At 40.3% G+C, this 20,422-nt stretch overlaps 1 protein-coding gene across 1 annotated transcript in view; it reads right to left on the bottom strand.

Annotated features, from left to right (window-relative positions):
- Positions 1–20,422, bottom strand: part of DAAM2 (dishevelled associated activator of morphogenesis 2) — an 82,827-nt gene that overhangs the window by 20,043 nt on the left and 42,362 nt on the right. The window contains exons 13-19 of the mRNA XM_027898894.1: positions 18,587–18,619; positions 15,004–15,110; positions 6,274–6,358; positions 4,636–4,742; positions 3,829–3,917; positions 2,880–3,048; positions 1,057–1,164 (exon numbers count right to left, since the gene is read on the bottom strand). Of these exons, the coding sequence (XP_027754695.1) occupies positions 1,057–1,164; positions 2,880–3,048; positions 3,829–3,917; positions 4,636–4,742; positions 6,274–6,358; positions 15,004–15,110; positions 18,587–18,619 (698 nt within the window). The remainder of the gene's footprint in view (positions 1–1,056; positions 1,165–2,879; positions 3,049–3,828; positions 3,918–4,635; positions 4,743–6,273; positions 6,359–15,003; positions 15,111–18,586; positions 18,620–20,422) is intronic.

A 20,422-nucleotide genomic window follows, 5' to 3' on the forward strand; every position in this document is an offset into this window, starting at 1 on the left:
CAGCAGTCAGCTGACACCAGCTTTAGAACACACATTACTAGAGTCTCAGATTATCACTACATATGATTCTTGAACCATATAACTACTAAATACCATTAGCAGTACATTTACATGTGATTTTTGACTTCCTCACAGTCCAAACATTGTTTTTTCCATCTGCACTTCTACCATATGGTAGTCCGGACTAGCTTACACTGTAACTGAGAATATAACTGTACTGTTAACATTAATAAATCCTTCCCTAGACACAAGCAATATACTGAATTTCTGCTCATCACATACAAACAGGAGTTTCTTTTGTCTAGAACTTGTAAGCAAACAAAAACACTTCAATTTCAAGATAACTAGTTAATATCTATTTGTGAGTCAGCAGGCATCTCTTTCAAGTATTTGGTGAGTTGTAGCTTGCATCTCAAAAACACTACTTAAGCTTTAAAAAATATTTTTAAGTGTGAAAATACATTTGTTTTTCACTCGTCGTTCATTAGTTGGACTAGTTCCTTATACAAAGAATCACGGCTGGGCAAATAATATGCAAAGGTATTTTTTGAACAGTGCTCTAGAAAGAAAAAAAATGCTAGTATTTTGGGGGATGGTTTCTGTATTCATTTTTCAGAAATTCCTCCAGAAATGGAAAAAAAAACCATTGAATTTTTTGCAGAAACTATGATGCTTTCTGTGCGAGACTGATTTGTGCAACAGTTTGAACAATGTTCCCGATAAAGGCTTATTGTAGGCTCTGTGTCTAATTGACTCTGCCTTGGAAACAAACCTGCAATTACCCAGAAAAAATAGCATGACTTAGATGAACAACTATAGAATATGGTGAGTGAATTACAAACAACAGCCAGTCTAGTTACAACGTGAGATTCAGAAACAAAGCAGATATAGGCATATCTGGGTAAAGCTATCAATTTAGTTATCTACAACAAAGACATTTCAACTGGAAGGCTGGCCTTGAGTTTAAAAGACAGAAATGAAAAAATTATGATAATTAAGCTAACAGAAATCACTGGGAACTCCAGCTCTGGGAACAAGCAATAGCACTGGACTTACTTGACTTTTGCTGCTTCTGGAAGATGCTGCAACTCAGACTGAATATCTAGGATATCTGGATAATTCTTTTCAAAGATCATAATTAAGTAGTGCAACAGTGTAATATTCCTAAGGGGGAAAAAAAAAAAGAAGGGAGAAATGAGAAGGATGATGTTCATGAGAAGGAAAGGATGGTGGGAGGATTGTGACAAATCAGTGAAAAAGTAGGAAATATGCTTGACTGAGCAAAACAAACAATATATTAGCATTTAGGAGGTCTGTTCCTGAAAGAAAAGTACAACAGACTAAAATAAATTAGTCCTTTAATAACCATCCTTCCTAAAATCTCAAGCAATAGATTGTATCTTAATTTGTCCTGGAAGCATCAGCATGCTTCCATCCAACTGGTAGATGGTGTAACAGAAAATTGCATAACAAAGTATAATATTTGTCCTCAATACTTCAGAGAATAAACAACTAATAGTACTAAAGTGACATTAACTTGTAAAGGAGAAGCAAGCTGTTCTCAGAGGCAATGTGGGAAAAAAAATCTCAGAGTTAACTAAGAGGAGGGAGAAGAAGGTGCAAAGAAATCTCCTGCAGTAATGAAACAGCTCAGCTTACGAGTATTGGTCAGGCTCGCTACCAAAAAAGTAGTAGCAGCTCAAATAGGAGCAGGTAGAATAGAGATGTATCAGGGATGCAGGAGAAAGTTTAAGAAAACTTGTAAAGTAAATGACGAATTTTGCACGTACAAGCTACTTGAGGTGGGTGTTATGCGATTAACTGATGTCAGGGAAGACATCAGATGGCCACTGCTTCACACAGACCAGAGCCTGGGTGCTTGGAACTGGTGAGAGAACAGAATCTGCACAGGATGTTTAATATATGGAAAAATCAAGCCAAGCTACAGTAAGGCCAAAAAAAAAAAGTTCAACACTAGCTACACAAGTGTTAGCCTTGGAATATGGAAAGGACATTGTAGTAGTCAAAACAGAACTCTGTTAGTTCAAACTCTATTATGTAGGGATGAATTTCCTATGGTTTTTCACTGCCATTATTCATTCTGTCACAGCCTGAAGTTATTTCACCACAACTACGGTCTCAGCGGGTCTCACAAGTCAAGGAAGCACCAGTGTAAGAGATTCCCAAGGAAAACTGTAGTACTGCTAGAGCCCAAAATTCATATTCTCTCCCCAGTGACAGACGGATTGATTTCCAGAACCACTATGGAGATGTGAGGAAAAACATGGGGAAGCACTAAAAAGACCTGCAGTCCATTTCCATAAACAGTAAGCTCCACCTTCCTAAACCAGCTGTTTTCCTTATCTGCTCTAGATATAACCAGTCTCTCTGAGCTATGCCTTGTGGTTCCATTACTGGTGTAGGTAGAGAGACAGTTTATGACAGTCCTGCATCAGAAACATATGCCATGTTTCACAGGAGACAAAACTGTGTCCAGAGTTTATTGTTTTCTTTTTTGCAAAACCATTGCCATAACACTTTGGTATAAAGGGCAAATTCCATGGAAATCCTCCTTCTCCCCAAACTTATTTCAGTCATTTGTGAAATACTGCATTTTGTCATCTTTGCATAGCGTTGCAGAAACACAATCCAACAACAGAAGTGCATTATCCAGAGAAACAGCGGAATTTGAGTGCTGTGTTAATAACCAGTCTTAATTGCTGCAGAATCTTTAAGAGAAAAAAGCTCTACTTAAGGGCCAAATAAGACATAATTTCCAGTTGTCTACAGAGCTAAAACCAAATGAAACTCTATTTTCATTACTATGATAAGAGATGCAGCAGCACAGCAACAGATGCATTTACAGCATTCTACCTTACCTGTCTATGCTGGATTTGGTGTCTGCAATTTTGTTCAAGCTGGAGACTTTGAAGCCATAAGCACTTCCCCTTTGGCCCTTGTTCATGTAATTCCCAAAGGCCAGAACTACCTCCAGGAGTTGCCTCAAACGCTTGCTTCGGATGAGTTCTTTGGATGCCAGAAGAATGGCTTGAAAAGAGAGAGAGAAAAGTAGAAAAGGTTATTTTTCAGTGGCTGTTTTTAAAATACTTGGGCCCATAACTGAAGTATCCTGAAATGCCTATTTGACTATTGCACAATAAATGCTCCAACACCGTCTCTGTGTGTACTGTCCTTCCTGCTCCCCCCCATACACAGAATAAGGACAACTGGAAGGAAAATACATCTAGCTTGCAGGAAGCTCCTCTGAACATAGGATCAAGGCTGTTCTCCCACACTTTACACTCTAAAAACAGAGTGAGTGAGAACAGGGAGAAGGTTTGAGCTCATCTGGAAGTGCAGATTACAATACACTCCCCTCTTCTCTGCAATAACTATGGATGTGGTACAGAAGGCATATATCTCCCCTACTTGTAAGTTAGACATTCCAAGAATATCAGTGTCCTGAGGCAACTATTCTAAGTGCTCTTTGGAGAGGGAAGGCGCAAGGACTTGAGGGTGAGAAGGGAAGGCTGACCTGCACAGAAGGGCCATGAAAGATGAAAGTTTTGGCAGCTCAGCAGAGCCTGATAGCACACAGTCACATCTGTTAGGTCATATTTACAGTGTAAAAATCATGAAACTGGCTTTATTAAGTCAATGAGTGCAAGAAGAGTGTCAGACAGAATTAATTGCTTAGGATATGACATGCCTTGGGGTCACTGGCCCTACAAACATGGGATGCATAACAACATCTCTTTTGAAAACAAGCCTCTCTTGACCTTCCCTGCCCCTCTAGCCAACTCATAGCAAAAGCTTTATTAACCATACCTTCCACTTTTGGTTTTGCTTCTGCCAGCCTCTCTGGAAACTTCTTCTTAAAGAATAATGCCTGCAGCCGTTGCTGGTAGTGGTCAATCCTGCATGAAGGGTAGAGGAAAGCCAACACTGAACTGGAACTCCTAAAGCCCAGGGCCAGTACGCTGCCCACATAATCTAATGGTTGGATGTTCAGTCCCATGAGGCCTAGGCATGGGATTACAGACATAGTTCAAACATATATATAACTGTATAATCAATCTTGTTATGAAAATTGAGGACCTCAAGTCATATCTTGATCTCAGCTGAAAAGGAGCTGCAAGAATTCCCATTACTCTCAAAGTATGAGCTATGGAGATGCCAGATGCACCTCAACTAGCAGAACAAGATGTTAATCCCGATTAGGAGTGTAGCAAAGCTGGAACAAGAAAGAGGGTCAGAAGATAAGCAAATGGATAGCTGATTGGAAAAAGGGATCAATATGAAAACCTGACTCCTGGTTACACTACACATATGTATCCATGCTTGGATATGAATTCCTTTTTGTGAACAAGTTTAGGTAGAGGAGGCAGATTTCTGCTTGCCATCACAGGACTAGATCTTGTGCACAGAAAGTGCTTATGCTTATCGTCAATAAAAATTTTGTGTCATGAACGGAAATACTTGTAACATTTGTGGGCTTCTGGCAAAAGCAGGGTGTAATGCTGGCCCACAATCTCTCGTGCATTCCCTCCAGTGCCGGATGATCCATTTTCAATAACAATTACAGCTGCTACCAAGAAGTCCTGTGTGCACTTTCCCATAATGTATCAAACAGACCTGCTCATCTCAAAGAGGAAACGATCCGCCCGGGCCATGCGCTCGATTTCATGTTTATGCTCCTCCAGCAGGTCAGTATCACTCTTTTCAGGAACGAACTTCAGTAGCTACAGTGAGAGACACAAATCAAACACTGAGATATAAGATCCAAGGAAAATGAGAAGGGAACAGAGAGGCACAAACAAACTCTGATGGAGAGAGAAGGCCCTCAGATTTCTCTGCTGCCATGGGGAAGAATTACATTGACTCAGCCGTGTGACCATAACTTCAAAAAAGTGCAGCTGTGTCTACAAAACTGACCTTTTCTAAACCTTTGCTTGCTGTTCTGTCTTTATCCTTCACTGACCCCATTAAGATTAATTTTTAATTCCACAGGGAATTTCCCATTTCAAAATCTTAAAGGCCAAGTGCTACTGCAACTTACCCAAGGGGAAATACAGAGAGAACTTGATTCCCACAGCATTACTTGGAGTTTAGATTGGTGAAAACAAGAGCAGGATGTGTCCCACACACTGTAAAGTACCCATCATGCCTATCATAGAGTACACACAAAGCCTCATCTATCTCTCTCCTGCGTATGCCCAACACTGCTGAAACAATAAACAATAACCAAGCAACTGGATATGCCTCTGACACTGGCTGCTATTCATATGCTGACCTTAAAAGCTCATACTTTGACAGATTTTTGACATATCTGATTGTAGCTGCGCTTTAGTATGGTCATAAATACTGCCATGCACACAGCCTCACTGCACGCCCACAAAAACTGCTCACAAGGCGTATCAAACACTTTGCTTTTTATTGCTTCTTAATATTTTACTCCACTCTGCAAAAATATGATATTCAAAGGTGTGGAGCATTGGGAGCTTGCAGTTACTTCTGGAGCAGCTGTGAGCATTCAGGTAAAGTGACAAATAGGCTATAAATTTCCAAAGTGGAAAAGCCTTTTTTACATGATTAAATACTGTGACTGCACAAAAAGAGGGAATCATATTTGTTAGACAGTTCATAACTACAACATTTTTCACACTGCTAAGGAACTTTATCATCTTTGCATCTTTGGTCAAAGCATCATCTGTCACCATCTGCAAATGGGGGAAATAGGGCAATGGTGGTTTAATTGTGGGGTTTTTTCCCCTCACAAGTTACATGGTCGACCAAGTGCCAGGGATGTAATATAAGTCTCTGACTCCCTTTCTAACCATTCCAGTTCAAACGCAAGATCCCTCCTAGTCCTGGTTCTAACCATCAATTTACATAGCCTGGTTCCTGGCATTTCCCAAAAGAAAAGCTGCAGGCAAAGAAGGGAGATGAAGAAAAGAAGAACAAAAAATGGGAAAAATTATGGGAAAAGAGAGACCATGAAAATAAACTCATACCATCTGTAATCTGCATATTTTGCATTAAAAAGAGAAAACTTATGAAATCAACCTGATACAGATACAGTTATAGGACAGAGGTATACCCTGACAACATTGGGAAAAATACTTTTCTCATGCTCCCACATACAGCTCCACTGACATGGCAGGGCCAAGTTCAGATCTGCAGACACACCAGCACAGCTAGTATATACATCCACTTGAAAAAAAGGCAGTGAAAGATTAAAAATAAGTTATATCTGACTGCAATCTTTCTCACCTGCTCAAGCATATCTTTTGCTAGGTCTTCTTGTTCATCCATTTTCAGTATTGCTTGTCTGATTTCTTCATTAGACAGCTTCAGCCTTTCAAAAGTATCAACATTGTACCATTAGTTCAAAGCTTAAGTGACTCTGACAATTCAGAAAGTAGAAGTCCTGAAACACTGCACTGAAAAGGCATGAAACAACCCTGGCAAGCTCTACTGTGAAGTTACTACTCTAGAGTATTCAGTAAGATGAACAAATCAGTCCTAAAGACAGAGATTTTATAGATCACATGTTTTTATCCTCTTCAGCTAATCAAACACACATCAAAAATCAGATAGTGATTAACAATCAAGTCCTCATAGATCAAAAGTGCTTCCAGCTTCTCCCATACCAGATACCTCCCTCATCAAGATCCTTTGCTGTAGAAAAACTCCTCAAATCCATATGATTTAAGACTCCAAGCCCATGTAACAACCCAACTTCTGAATATTAAAGCATCTCACAGAGCAACAAATAATAGGACTGAACATTTCCTTACTGAGAATAGAGTTTCTTGTAAGAAGACTTGCTGTGCTAGGTAAGTTAACTTTTTCAGCAGTGACAGCTGATGAAGGGATAGACAGCATCTACACATCCATGTTTCATAAACAAGAGCTTATTAATGTTACCTAAGGTACTAAAATTACACTCTCCTTACCACTTACTTCTGTCTACCTGTGTGCAACGAATAGGGGTCATCAGCTACAACTACACACAGAATAAATTTAAAAAAAAAAAAAAAAGTCTTGAGGTCTCTACTTGAAATCCAGGGCAGCTGGACCATCACTGAGATGTTCCTTGATGGACATGTGAAATGAACTTGGTGGTTCTCAGAGCCAATGTCAACAAAGAAATGCACGAATGAGAAATTCTACCCCACCAGCACCAAACCATGACATTCTCACCAGTCATTTCAGGACAGTAGAGGGGTTCCAAAGGAACCATAAAGGAATGGCTGTCTGCAAGAAAATCTCAATTTTGGGACTGAAACAGGACAATGTGAAAAAAAATATCTGAGGAGTGAAGTCTACAGTCTCCATAGGCCTTTTACAATCAACATAATTAATTAACAGCAGAAAGAGAAAATGCAAATATAAATAAGAGATGGGCTGATGCATGAGACAAAATGTTTCTCTCTTCAGTGCTAAAAAATTCCATGTTGAAATTTCACATTGCCATTGCCATTTGGATAGAATCATATTTTTGGAACTAGGTAAAAGCAAAAGAAAAAGCTTTATTTTTATAACAGGAAATATTACTAAATCTAAGAAACTTAAAACATTTTAATATTGCCCAATATAACCAACAGCTGGAAACTAAAATGTGAATCAACAGCTTTTACGGATTACATCTCTAAACTAATTGCTCTTATTCTGTTTCTAGCTGGTCATCATGTCTTCTTTTGACAAGGAGGGCAAACTGATACCAGCTAAGCAAGATTACATACCGAATTTCCAGAAAAGCTACATAATTGGGCCATGCTTGGATGAGACATAAGGATTAAAAGTTTTACAATGAGAAGGCTGGAAACTTTTTACTTCAGGTCATCAGTTTGACTCCAGATCAAAGCAACAAACTTCAGTACACAGACTTCTGCATAAAGTTTACAGCCTCAATCAGAAAATGGGTTACTTTTGGCTTTAATAATGAATTGCAAAGTCCATGGCTGTGTGACCCCAAACTGATTGAACACTGTGACCAGATGAGGGCTGAAATTGGTGGCTGTGGATCTGATTCCTAGCACACACATATTACTCATGCCAAACAATTTGGTGCCTGCAGTTGTTAAAGTGTTACATTTTGTGGGTTATTTTTCCTTTAGAGAGCACCTTTGCATTTTTCAGAATCCGGAGTCTGAAGATTAGTGTGTCTCATAACACAGGCACACAGTCTGCGAGAGGGAATGCAATAAACCAGCCTATTAACACTGGGGTGAAGGGGGTTTTTGTTGCTATTTTCATTGAGGTTAAAAAGAATGAGGGTGATTTTCATATTTTTTCCATGCAAATAACTTGAGCAACTACTGCACCGACCACCCATTACACAGTGCATTTCACTCTGTGTGTGTTTGGGGATGCAGTAAACAAGAACAAACAAGCAGGGTTGAGGTACATCAACACAATGTTGTGCATATTATTGCTGATCTTGCTGCTCAGTTCAGGAGCCTGAAGACTTCAGACTCCAAGCTCCTCTGTTTGCTGCCATTCGTCAGCACTAAATACACTTCAAAACATCTTCTGTTCAAAAATAATTGAGAGCCCCAAGGACAGACAGTTATACAAACACACTGATTTCTTGGATGATTCTGTGCCCTCTTCCATCAGCAGAAAAACATCTGGCTTGAATGGTTTAGCCTTCAGTAGAGAGAAAGCTTGCCAGTCCCCCGCCAAGAAGCAATTTAACTCGGTCACTTACAGGACTGTAACAGGGTCACGGTGCCTGCAGGTGTGCATCCTAGATTATTACCAATCTAATTACAAGTATAGAGGAATTTACAGCAGAACAATCTTACTTTTCTAAAATGGGTTTGTTCTTCTTCTGGGACAGGATGCATTTCAAGAGCATCAGTGGCACAAAACACAGATCTCCCTACTTAAAAACTGGCTGAATAACTGGCCAAAGAATTGTTAATCAAGTGATTCTTCTTGTATTTTTTCAAAACTCATGCCTAGCCATGCAGCAGATTCTAAAGATGGCCAGAGTAATGTGAAACAGATGTGCTGCTTTTAAACAGAAACAGGTGAACTGATTAAAGAAGAACCTAAAGCAGATGCGTAAAATCTTTCAATTTAAAACTGAATAGAGGCATCCCTCAGAGCCTAAAACTCATATGAAACAGACACCAAATTAAAGTGGGATTATGGCCCAAAAATTTACACTACAGAAATTACATTTTGGTATCTCTTGGAAAGTCTGCAATGACTTTCTTATAAGCTTTGCAGATCCAGGCACTCTTCCTCCTGTTCCTGGAGGTAACTCAATTCAGAACAGTGTACAATTCAAGCTATATTTCCTCTGCCTTACATTTCTCTAAATCATGTATCCTGGGATCACGATTCAGGAAGTAAATGTGACCAGAACAAAACACAATACCCCTTTCCTCAGCTGCAGCACATTCATTCATAGAACAGATATTGGCTGTTTTTTCAACAGCAGCCTGACACTGGTCAGATGACGAAAGGAACGGATCTTCATGGAGAATACTCCCTCCTTCTGCCCTCACCCGTACATCTGGTGGCAGCATATGGAAGTCCAACTGCTTGAGTCATCTTCAAGCAATGTTAAAGCTCAACAACTACCAAATAACTTCTGATATGGTACTTAGCCTGCCTCCCTCTATCCCCTCTGGCTTCATAAATAATCTCTATTGACTCTGTAGAGTAATTCATCACTAATCTCCCCAGGACACCTCGACTGATTTAACACCAGCTTCACTTGCAGACATCAAGTGGTTTATTGTTTCGTCCTCTTGGAGAACACTGGCAGCCTGACTCAGAACATGCCTGGGAGACATGTTGCAGTTTTACATCAACTTCCCTTACAGACATTCAGTGCTCACTCATTTTTCCTCCTTAAATATACCCATTGATTTAACTCACAGTAACCTCCCCCCTTCATTTCTTCCTCACATGAATCAAAGCAGAATATTTGTCACTCATTAACCATCTCCCCCTCTGAGGAAAAAGTGAATTACTTCATGGGGTTGTTCCTTGGATCTTGCTCAGCTTTTGAGAAAAAAAGAATGCTTGCCCACTAACAGAGAACCTGCAGGTTTTTTGTAGCTATCTTAAGCTCCCATAGGACAGGGATCACAGTCCCACTCTTACCTTGGAGAAGGGGACTGATTATCGTGTATCAAGGCCATTTTATAGCTCCTACTGAACTACAGTGCTTCCAAAAGATGCCAACAATAATAGCTGTGATAGTGAGAGGTACTGATTGATACTCAGCTACGTCCTAAGGCCAGTTTGTATAGCCCAAACAAATCTTTTTTGATGACTGCAGAATTCTATATCTCCACAAGTCATTTCACACAGGCTACTAGTTAATTCATTCCCAAACCTTGTGACTGAGACATAAGCTTTCTCTAACTCCTGAGCTCTCCTAAGGCTCTGTACAACTGCCAAGCTACAGGCTGTTCAATATCTGTGTTTTGGGAATATTCATTGTCACTATCCTGTAATAGCCTCCTCTCAGAAGCAGCATTCAGGAGTCAGGCTGGTCTGACTGCACACTCAGTCAGAAGACAGAAAGATGCAGCCATTCTTTCCACATCCTCAGCTTGTCAGTGAAGACAACACTGCTTTAACTTTTGTGGCACAACAGTTGGGACATTTTACCAGGTACATCTTATACCATTATATCAACATGTTGGGAAAAAAATCCACCAGTGCCTTTTCAGCACTTCACTATGAAAGTATTCTGGCAAGCGCATAAAGAAACGGGCTTTTCTTTTCCTGTCCTCCTTCAGCAAAAGCTCATGGGTGACCAAGCCACTTTTTATCCAAATACTCTCAATTTCCTTCCAAGAAGGATCTGGGGATGACATCTTTCTTACCCAAGAAGAGCAAAACAGGGCCAAACTTGGGAGTCCCCAAATTATGGTCAGATATTGATGAGGGAGTGGTTCATCTTTTATCACAACCCTACCTCCTGGTTCCTAGTCATGACCTAAGACAGGATGGCATTGACTAGCATGCTCGGTTTGCCTTTGAGTATCACACTCAGGATAGCAGGTAAAACCATTTATTGCAGACCTTCACTTGAAACCAGAAAATCTCCTCAGGAACCCAGGAGGGCTTGTTGCCCAATGTTTTTCAAGACAGCACACTGAGGAACTGAACTGCTGAGTCGGATTAGCTGTTTCTGTATCAAGATATGATCTGTATCCCAGAATATCATACTATTTCGAATCTACTGTGAAATAAGGGTGAACACTGTACTGTCACATGGTAGAAAGGCACACAGGGACTGGGGTAGTGTAGAGGCAGTACATGGAGACTGACACTGGCTGAATGACTTGTCCTCTTAATGTCTGAACTAAAAGGGTTTAAAAGCACTGATAAGTTACAGTGATGTGAGAAAAATACTTGATCTCTCCAGGATTCTCTTTGAAAATTCTGCCCAAGACCCTTTTCTTCTCCCTTATTGATGTTTGAATAGAAAATCATGAAAGCCACAAACATTTGGTAAAGTTGCCTGCTAGTATTTATCTACTGTCATACTCACATTTAAAACTAGTATTGTGTAGTCAGATTCTGCCTTTTATGGTTTTATGACATTTTGCTAGCATTCCTACTATTTCCAGTAATCTTTCTCTTGAGAAGGTTACCGCTGACTCTCTGGGCCACAGGAATAACAAACACATCTCAGAAGAACACTGACATAATTATTTTTCTGAAATTCATGCAAAATAACTTGTGAAAAAAAAAGTTCCACAAGTATATGTTCAGCCTCCTTCCAAACAAGATGTCTTAGAGAACTGAATCTCTCCAGAGCGTTTCATAGACCAAGAAAGTAATTGATACGTATTTTGGGCACGTTCTGCAAGAACATTTAAAGATATGGTACTTTACGTTCTACTTTTACAGTAGAGCAGTGAAAATATTACCCATTACTTAAGTAATGGAGGCAGGGAGAAGCCATACTGGTGAGAGAGGTCAGAGAAATTTCCAGCTGCTAGGTGAAAGCAGGGAAACATGGCAATCTGGGATGACTCCTTCAGACCACACAAGTCTGACACTAAATCTCCAGCCTGGAGGAAACTGAAGACATCAGGAAGTTCCTGAGAGATAGCAGATTTCCAGTGTGACAGAAGTATCTGTAAGAAACATCATTCAGAAAGCTAAATTGCAGGTTGGTGGGCGCCTGAACTCACCACAAACAGATGGTTCCATGTCCCGGTTAAACTATGGCCTACTGGAAATACTGTGAGATAAACTCATCTTGTGCCTGTTCAAACTTTTAAAGTGGACCTATGGAACAGAGCTTTGTTTTAGACCCATCAGGCTCTGTTAAAAAAGGATAATTTAATCCTTCCGCTGCAGGAACACTGAAAGATCTACTACTATCCAGTAGCTGAAATAGAGCTTTTTTTATGGAAATGGAGACGGAAATGGGGAGGAAGGCTTACGAATCTGTTGACTGTCAGCAAAAATAAACTAGCAATTCAATTTTCATCTCTTTTCAGTCTACCATGCTGCAGTCTCTCTGCAAAAGAAAGCAAGAGACATCTCTTTCTCATTCTTGCTAGGTTTTGGCTTATTGGACCATATGAAATATGAGCTCTGCCTGACCCCTTCTAACACAGTGTTAGTAAAACAAAAACATTTGAGTAGGGGAGGGAAAGAAAACCCAACCCATGCAGCCTATTTTACTTTAAAGGACACGACAGTTTAGTGTAAACAAAGGGGGAATAAACTACAGGGATATATGCACAGTAAGAGTCAATTGGAAACAGCTGTTGGCAGATAGCGTGGCAACCTGAAAGCTCAGGGTTGCACAAACTCTCTTTGTTTGTCACCAGTTTAAAATCCCCTGCCATTGCACATGTGTGCACACCCACATGCACATGTGTGTGACGTGTGCTGCAGGACCAGCAAGGGCATGGCGGCGGACAGGGACGATTTGGCTGGGAGTGTCTCTCCTTTAGGGTTTAACCTAAAGGAGGAAGAAGCGGGTAATGAAAAAAACTGCAAAGGGGTCATAAAACCCTTTCAATTATTGTCTGCAGCAAATCCTCCCAATTGCTGTCTTTAATAATAGAACCATATAAGCACAAAGAGCAAAAAAGGTATGAATGTAGAGGTGTTATTTTAGTTCTCAATGATTTTTGCTTCTCTGGTTGCATTTAAAAGGGAAATTTGGGGAGGAACACCAATCCTGGGCCAAGCTGTAAGATATTTCTGATATTCTAAGTATAACACTATCTGTTAAAAACTTAAAATGATCTAAGCCAGTGATAGCCCTGGAAACTGGTGTTTCCAATAGCACAGCACAGGATAATTAACAGGGCAACAATACAAACTGGCAGGCTCCTTAGGGACAGCTCAGTCTCCAAATCTCTATCATCCATGTTAGGCCTGCTAACAATAAGGGCAAGATATTTCCTAGTGGAGAAGCTGACAGTGACAAAAACCAGTTTCTCACCTCTGGTTTGAGTCCAGAAGAGCAGTTTGAGGTGGACTGAATTCATGTCACACCTAGAATGAACACATGCTGTCTATCTTGAAGTGCAAAGTTCATGCTTCAATGACACTGCTGCTGGAGGCAGCAGAAGGGAGGACAAAACACAGAGACTGTCCTTTCTCTCTCATTGTATAGAGAGGATTCTTCTCTGGTAAGAATTGCCCAGACTTCCATGGCAGAAAGGGGTGAATGTTGAAAAACACATATTGCTGCCATCCACACAGCTTTTGTTTTGGAGATAGATAGAAGATTTTTGTAATATCCAGTGCCATACCAAGTCACAGACCACCTTCCTGGATTTTCCTCAGCCCAGCAAACTGCACACATTATGTTAACGTTTCTAGGAAAAGTTCCACCTGCTTACATGAGTTAACCCAAACCTCAGACACAATTTAGTAGGTCCGTCAAACAGCATGAAAATCCTGTTGCCTCTGTGCCTCCCCATTCCTCTGCCCCAGTCTCAGTCAGCTGCCAACACCAGCAAAGACATGCGTTGGCAACTGCTGCAGAGAGAGAAATGTAAGCCTTCCCTCACTGAAGGTTTGGGTGGTGGGGGTCCTGCTGACATGCAGGCTAATGCCACATAAGTAGCATAATGAGAGCCTCCGTGGGTTTCACTAAACGATGGAAAGAACTCATTCCAGTCCCAGTGGTTTGGCTGAAACTTTGCTTTTAACTGTTAGCTTGCTGGAGCAGAAAAGCATCACATCCATATGAACTGTATTTTCTACTGAACATTGGAACAGTTTTTCTGCTCAGTACTGCCACAGCTTTACCAGGTTCGGTCTCCAGCCTTGCAGTCCCTCCTCTGGTAGGAAAAGCAACTTTCTCAGATTGATCAGCATCTGCACAAATTTGATAGCTGGAGACAGACATACAGGCCAGTATTTATCCTGGCAGAAAGACATGAAAAGATATAAAGGGCCATGATGTCACTGCATTTGAATGCATCAGTCATTGCAGGAATATCCAAAAGGAACTACTGGCTTCCAACACCTAATTTACAAACAGAAGACCTAACTCTTGAATATGTCGCTCTACGTTTACCGCTGTTCTCACCACAAGTCCAAAATGACAAAAATGAACATCATTCTCAGCTCTTCTGTATTCCAGGGAGATGCTCAGAACAACATTTAGAAAGAAACACACAAAACAGAGACAAGTGACAGACAGAGAACATGGGGACACATCAGTTAGAGTAAAGTCCAAGCACTGTCAAAGACCTGCTTTCATCTAGCAGTGAGTAGTGGTAATTTTCTGATGATGAGTCTTCAGGTATCTGCTGGTGTTCAGCTGTTTGATGCACAAAATGTGTCTGTGCACATATTTTCATTAAGTGAGACAATGTTGGACAAACATGCTTTTATGAAACCATAAGAGAGGTTTGTCTGAGGCTCTGCAGGTATTAACAGGCCTAGCTGGGAAAAGAAATGTGTCCATTTGTTTAATTCCATTCCCTCTTGCCCCTGCATTGACCATGGCATGCCCTGTGAGCTAAGGGTTAGCACACTTACTTGGAAAGGAGAATGACACAATTCTGGGCCCTCCTGCCATCGATCACAGAGAGCTCTTTCACCTTTCGTGTGGAGAGGTAAAGGTCTTCTGTTGAGCCCATCTCTTTCTGCACATATTTCAAAAGGAGGGAAAACAATCAGTATTATGTTTCTCAACCAAGACTGATTGCTTTAGCAGAGTGTAATGAGCAAACCCATTCCAACCTAGAAAAATCCACCCGCATGGTAAGAAAAAGAGACAAGAAGGGTAGAAAGCATGTAGGTACATCCTGTATTACTAGACAAACAGAAATAATTCCTTAATACCTATGAGATCATCTTTCATCCCAAATACTGGACCCGGTTCTGACCTAGTGAGCTCACCCTACCAATAGTTATGTTATTATGCAAATGTGAAAAACTGGCATGACTGGAAAATCATGCACATTATGATATAGCCCACTGGTGTCACAGCATATCCTTCAGTGGATGCACCTCCTGCAGAGGTTACTCAACATTCTTGAAGACTGCAGCACAATCAGTAAAAATCCTTCTGTCATCTCTTAAGGCTGGCATTGGACCTGATCAATCCATATTACATGAGAGATGCAAACTATAGTGCACAATGGCATTTATCTTACTAAACTCAAAATCTAAATCTATACTATCTTCTCTTTTAAAAACTAATTAATACATCGAATTGTACAGAAATATTTTCCAAAGTTCTCTGTATATCCCCACTGCTGTATTCATCACCTGAAAAAAGTTCCCTAGAAAATCCTGTCCAGAATGTTTGTCACAGCACACAGAGATAAAATATTTGCAGACTCAGTCTGACCATTCAGAAGCCTCTTTCTGTCTCCTTGTCCTGCCTACACATGACAGTCATGGTATTTGTTTCACTTCCAGAGATTGGTTTTCTGTAGTTACTTTTCAGTATCTTTTAACACCATTCCTTAAAGGGCAGTAGAGGTAATGATTAAAGGTGTTGATTCTCAATAATAGCATTGTAGTTACCAACAGAGAAGAGAGAATTGGAAAGAAGAGTTTTTATTTTCCCAGCTAACTGCTGCTGGAACATTTTCAAAAATGCCTTTCCATGATACCCATATTCTCAGGCCTTGAGATTTTGAGATTTACCAGTATAATCTAGCTTTGAATGCACCTGTCAAATAAGCAACTTGACTTTTTTTTAGTATATAACAGCAAGCATGCTGAGTCAGATCAAAAGGCCCATCTACCCCAGAATCCTGTTCCTGTTCCTGTCAACTGCAGATACCCAGAGAAATGTGTTAGATCATGGCAAGCCTACAGTGGTGCTTCCCAGAATTCATTCTCAGGACTCAAAGTTCTGCAACTCAAGGCTTACTTATATATCAGCATGACTAATCCAAGAGATTTTGACACCCAAGTATTTGAGTGTTTAATGTAAATCACAGATTCATATTGCTAGTTGTCATCTCAGTTATTGTTATATTCAGCTACAAAGAATCTTTGTTGCTGGTGGATATACAAGGGATTCATAAAGCCATGTCCAAATGTGCTGCAGTGAGCCACCACCAATAGCAAGTGGCATTTATAAGCAGGTACAATGCACAGCTGAAGCCATGCACACAGTGAAGCTAGCCAAAGTGCCTAGCTTGGCAGAAAAAAATTGCAATGTTACTTGATACATCAAATAGTGTTTCCAAACAAAGGAAAAATTGGCATTGGGTAAAAGTTCATTATTTCTGAGAGAATAACTAACAATGCCAAAAAGCAGAGCACCCCCAGTATAATCTGGCATGTAGAGATTTTGAAGTTCTTCTGAGTTTTCTGAGTTTGTGGGGAGGAACATAGGGGAAGGTGGAGATGGGGAGCTGTTGAATGGAAGAATGGTACTTGTTGGTCAGTGCTCTTAGTTTCAAAGTTCCATTGATCCTCACTAGCTAATGTTGACACACAAGTACACCTAGATGGTGACAACCAGCAGCCATCCCAAAGGAAAAAAAAAAAAAGTTTCAGCGTTTGGTTGTGTATGTGGGGTGGGGGTTTTAGTTACCTTCTCTTAAAGCCATGCAGCACGGATTGGTACAATAGCCTACATGCCATTTCCAATTCCCCAACCCACAAGGTTCAACAAATAACTTCAACTGTTCAGACATGGCCTACTGCTTGGTTATAAGGAGGGGGCTAGTCTCATCTAAAAATATACTCTCCTAAAGTCATATTGAGTAGATATTTATAGATACTTGGAGTTAGGTGTAAGCAAAAGCAGATGAAGCCTCAGGTTTTACCAAAGCCAGATTCCAAGCCTAGATGAAGGAAAACAGATTGCATATGCACTATCCACATTTTCTCAGACACCCAAGAAGCTGAGCAAGAGGGCAGTGGTGACTAGCTTTTGTGAGAGAGGCCAAGCCCTGAAAGCAAAAACAGTTGGAGCTGTTGCCAACCTGACAGACAAGATGCCTAAGTTTTATCCTATCATTCTTTATCAACTTTCCATCTGGAATAATATTATGTTATGTGCTTCAAAGAGTATTTCATGGTTGATATTTTAATTGCAAAGTCAAAAATCAACTAAAATTTTAGTGCTAGAATGACTATACATGTTCATCCTATTGAGATCTTGTTCCAAATGGAGTTTGATTTTGGTAAGCTGAAGAACTCGTGGTCTGGTACCACGGCAGAATCCTAGGTTCCAGTAATTATCAGTACTTCAGGGAACTATTTCAACCATATTGACTTCTTTCTTGGTGTACTGCCACAGTAGAAGACCCAGAGCCATGTATTAGCTTCCCCCGGTGGTAGAAATCCTGACTAGACTTTCTGAATATAGTTCCCTGAGCACTCATGGTGAGAACTACTTTCTTCTGAAGCCACTAGAGACACTTGTGACATCTGAATAATCTTCTTCCCAGAGCACTGCTATTACCAAAATTATTGCCAAGAATTTTGCTTAAGATGCTGAATAAATTGAGAGGCATCCAGTTTAAAGACATATGGAAAATCCAATATCTCTACTTATCTAAACGCCATTTTAGTCTTTCACTGAATTTTTTGAGGGCTTCATCAGGCTGAAATGCAACTTTCCTCCATTCTAACCCTTCTGGTCCTCAGATGGCACAAATCCTTCTGCCAAAGTGTCCAGTTCTACACAAAGAAATATTTTCTTTATCAGAGAGTTTATGGCTAGTGAAGGCATCTGTAGACTTCAGTACTTTCCAAAGCAGATGGACTACAGATGGGAACAGTGGGAGCGAAGACTCCCTGAGAGCACCTTTTGTTCTCCACTAGAGGGATGAATACTTTGGTTAAGGAAGAGTTCACATTCACATTCTTCTTTGTCCCTGGCCTTTTTCCCTCAGGATCATCAAAAAGGGGGATACAGACACCAGCAGAAACGACAGTGAGATTATAACTAAGTAAAAGAACAGGAACTTCTTCCTACTCTAGAGCTAATACAACTAAAGGAAGTGTTTGTAACCACCTTCCCCACCCAGAAGGCAGAGTGCAAGGGCATATAAAAGAGTAGCATGACAGGAGTCACGGTCCCATAATGTCAAGGTGTGGGACTTCACACACAGAGCAAGAGGATGAGAAGGCAGACAATGATACTCACCTGCTTACAGGAGGAGGGGTTAGTTAGCAGGTCCTATGCAGGCAGCAGTCGCAAATAACGAAGAAGAAAACATGCCAAAAATTAGTCACAGAGAAAGATATCAAGTTTAACAAGGCAGCTGAATTTAGACACACATTGTTTTCTAAGAGCATAAAATGCTTAGCAAGTATTACTCGCCCAGATGGTTCAAAGGTATTTCAGCATTCCTTTGCATACTTTAAATCAGCAGATGTTGAGGACCTAAGAGTTCTAGGTCTTTTCTGAAAATAATAAATTTAGTCTCCAAAGCATAAATCTCTTAGGTCTTGAAACATTAACTAGGATAATGCTTAAATACCTTTACAAATCTAGTCCAGAGCCTTACTGAAAGAACTGCCAAGGTTAAAACTTGAGGGTCAGTTCTCCTCTCCTGATGCACAGGCACAGTTTGCAGTTACTAACAAGTACGACAAGTAAAAACTTGTTTCAATGACACTAACAACTTCTAGCCAAGTATTTTGAAAGGACTCTGCAACCGCCAAGGAAGCCTTACAGCACTGCTGGGTGACAAACACCAAGTATTTCACAACATATTCCATACTCCAGGAAAACACCAGATATACTGAATCCAAAGGTCAGTATAGATTGGAGCAAGCCAGAAGACAAGAATTCTTGCTCCTGCATTCTGTACACTGGACAATTCTGTTTTTCCTCATAGTCATCAAAAACAATATACACTGGGCTTGAGAGAGGAGAAAAGACTCTTTGTCCTTAAAGAAAATGAAGAAAAAAAAAAGAAAAGCTGTTTAATGTAAATGAAATTGGAAAAAATATGAAGATCATGTTAATAACAGCAAAGAAAGAAATATCTTCATCTCTACTCATTCAATATTTCAGATGCAAAAGAGCAGGTCTTTGCATTCAAAAGCAATTCTGGTTGCCTGGTCCTTTTTTTTTCTTTTAAAAAAAAATAAAAATTTACAAGGACTTGATGATTAGAAGCCAATTCACACTGGAGTGGGCATGGATGAAAAAGAAAGTATTACAATGGAGTATTTAAGAGAAAAGGAAAAAAACCCCACAAACCACCAACATAAAAGCCTTAACAAAAGCTGGAAGGGCAGCAATACATCTAACTACAGAAAAATGTGAGTAGCTTACGTAACTGTTACTCTAGTGTCTAGAGCCACTGTCATAGTGTGTTTAATGAGGATGGAAGAGTACTGTTCTGAGACTCATGGAGGTCGCTCTGAGATGATGGCTCCATTCCAGTGGGCAAGGGTAAGGGTCAGGTTAGTTTATGGTTGAATAGGTCAGTCTGCTTTTCGGTGATAGGTAACATAGCCATAAATTTTATGATTCTAACTGAGACTCGTCAGACCAGGACAGCTTTGGCTTTGGATTTTGGGGCCAAAAGGAAGCAAGGCTTTGCAAGGTCACTTCTAGTGAGGAAGCTGCAATGTTTGCACCTGAAACATTGGAATGGAACTTCGATGCTGCAGTGGCTACTCATGTGCACAGAGGACAGTCTGGCTAATTGCGAGACAACTGAGAGCTCACCACCATAGCTAAGCTGTTGGCACAGGGTCTAAATCCAATCTTGTAACACCACTGAAGTTTCATGTGCCTTTCTTCCCCTCTATGAACTAAGATCTTGTTTCAAGGAATGGGATTCACAGAAAGAGAGGGAACCACTGAAACAGCAACAGCTATTTGCAGGAGCAGAATGAGAAATTAAATCTCATCATGCAACAGGTAACATTACATTCTTCACAGTTCAAGTGGGGTTGCTTATCTATTTGGCTAGTAAATTAGAAGAGTTATTCATTATGCTTATTGGATTAGACAGAAAAATGA

Source organism: Empidonax traillii, unplaced genomic scaffold, assembly GCF_003031625.1.
Source record: "Empidonax traillii isolate 1590-97213 ecotype Southwest subspecies unplaced genomic scaffold, ASM303162v1 scaffold628:size373707, whole genome shotgun sequence".
Lineage (NCBI taxonomy): Eukaryota > Metazoa > Chordata > Aves > Passeriformes > Tyrannidae > Empidonax > Empidonax traillii.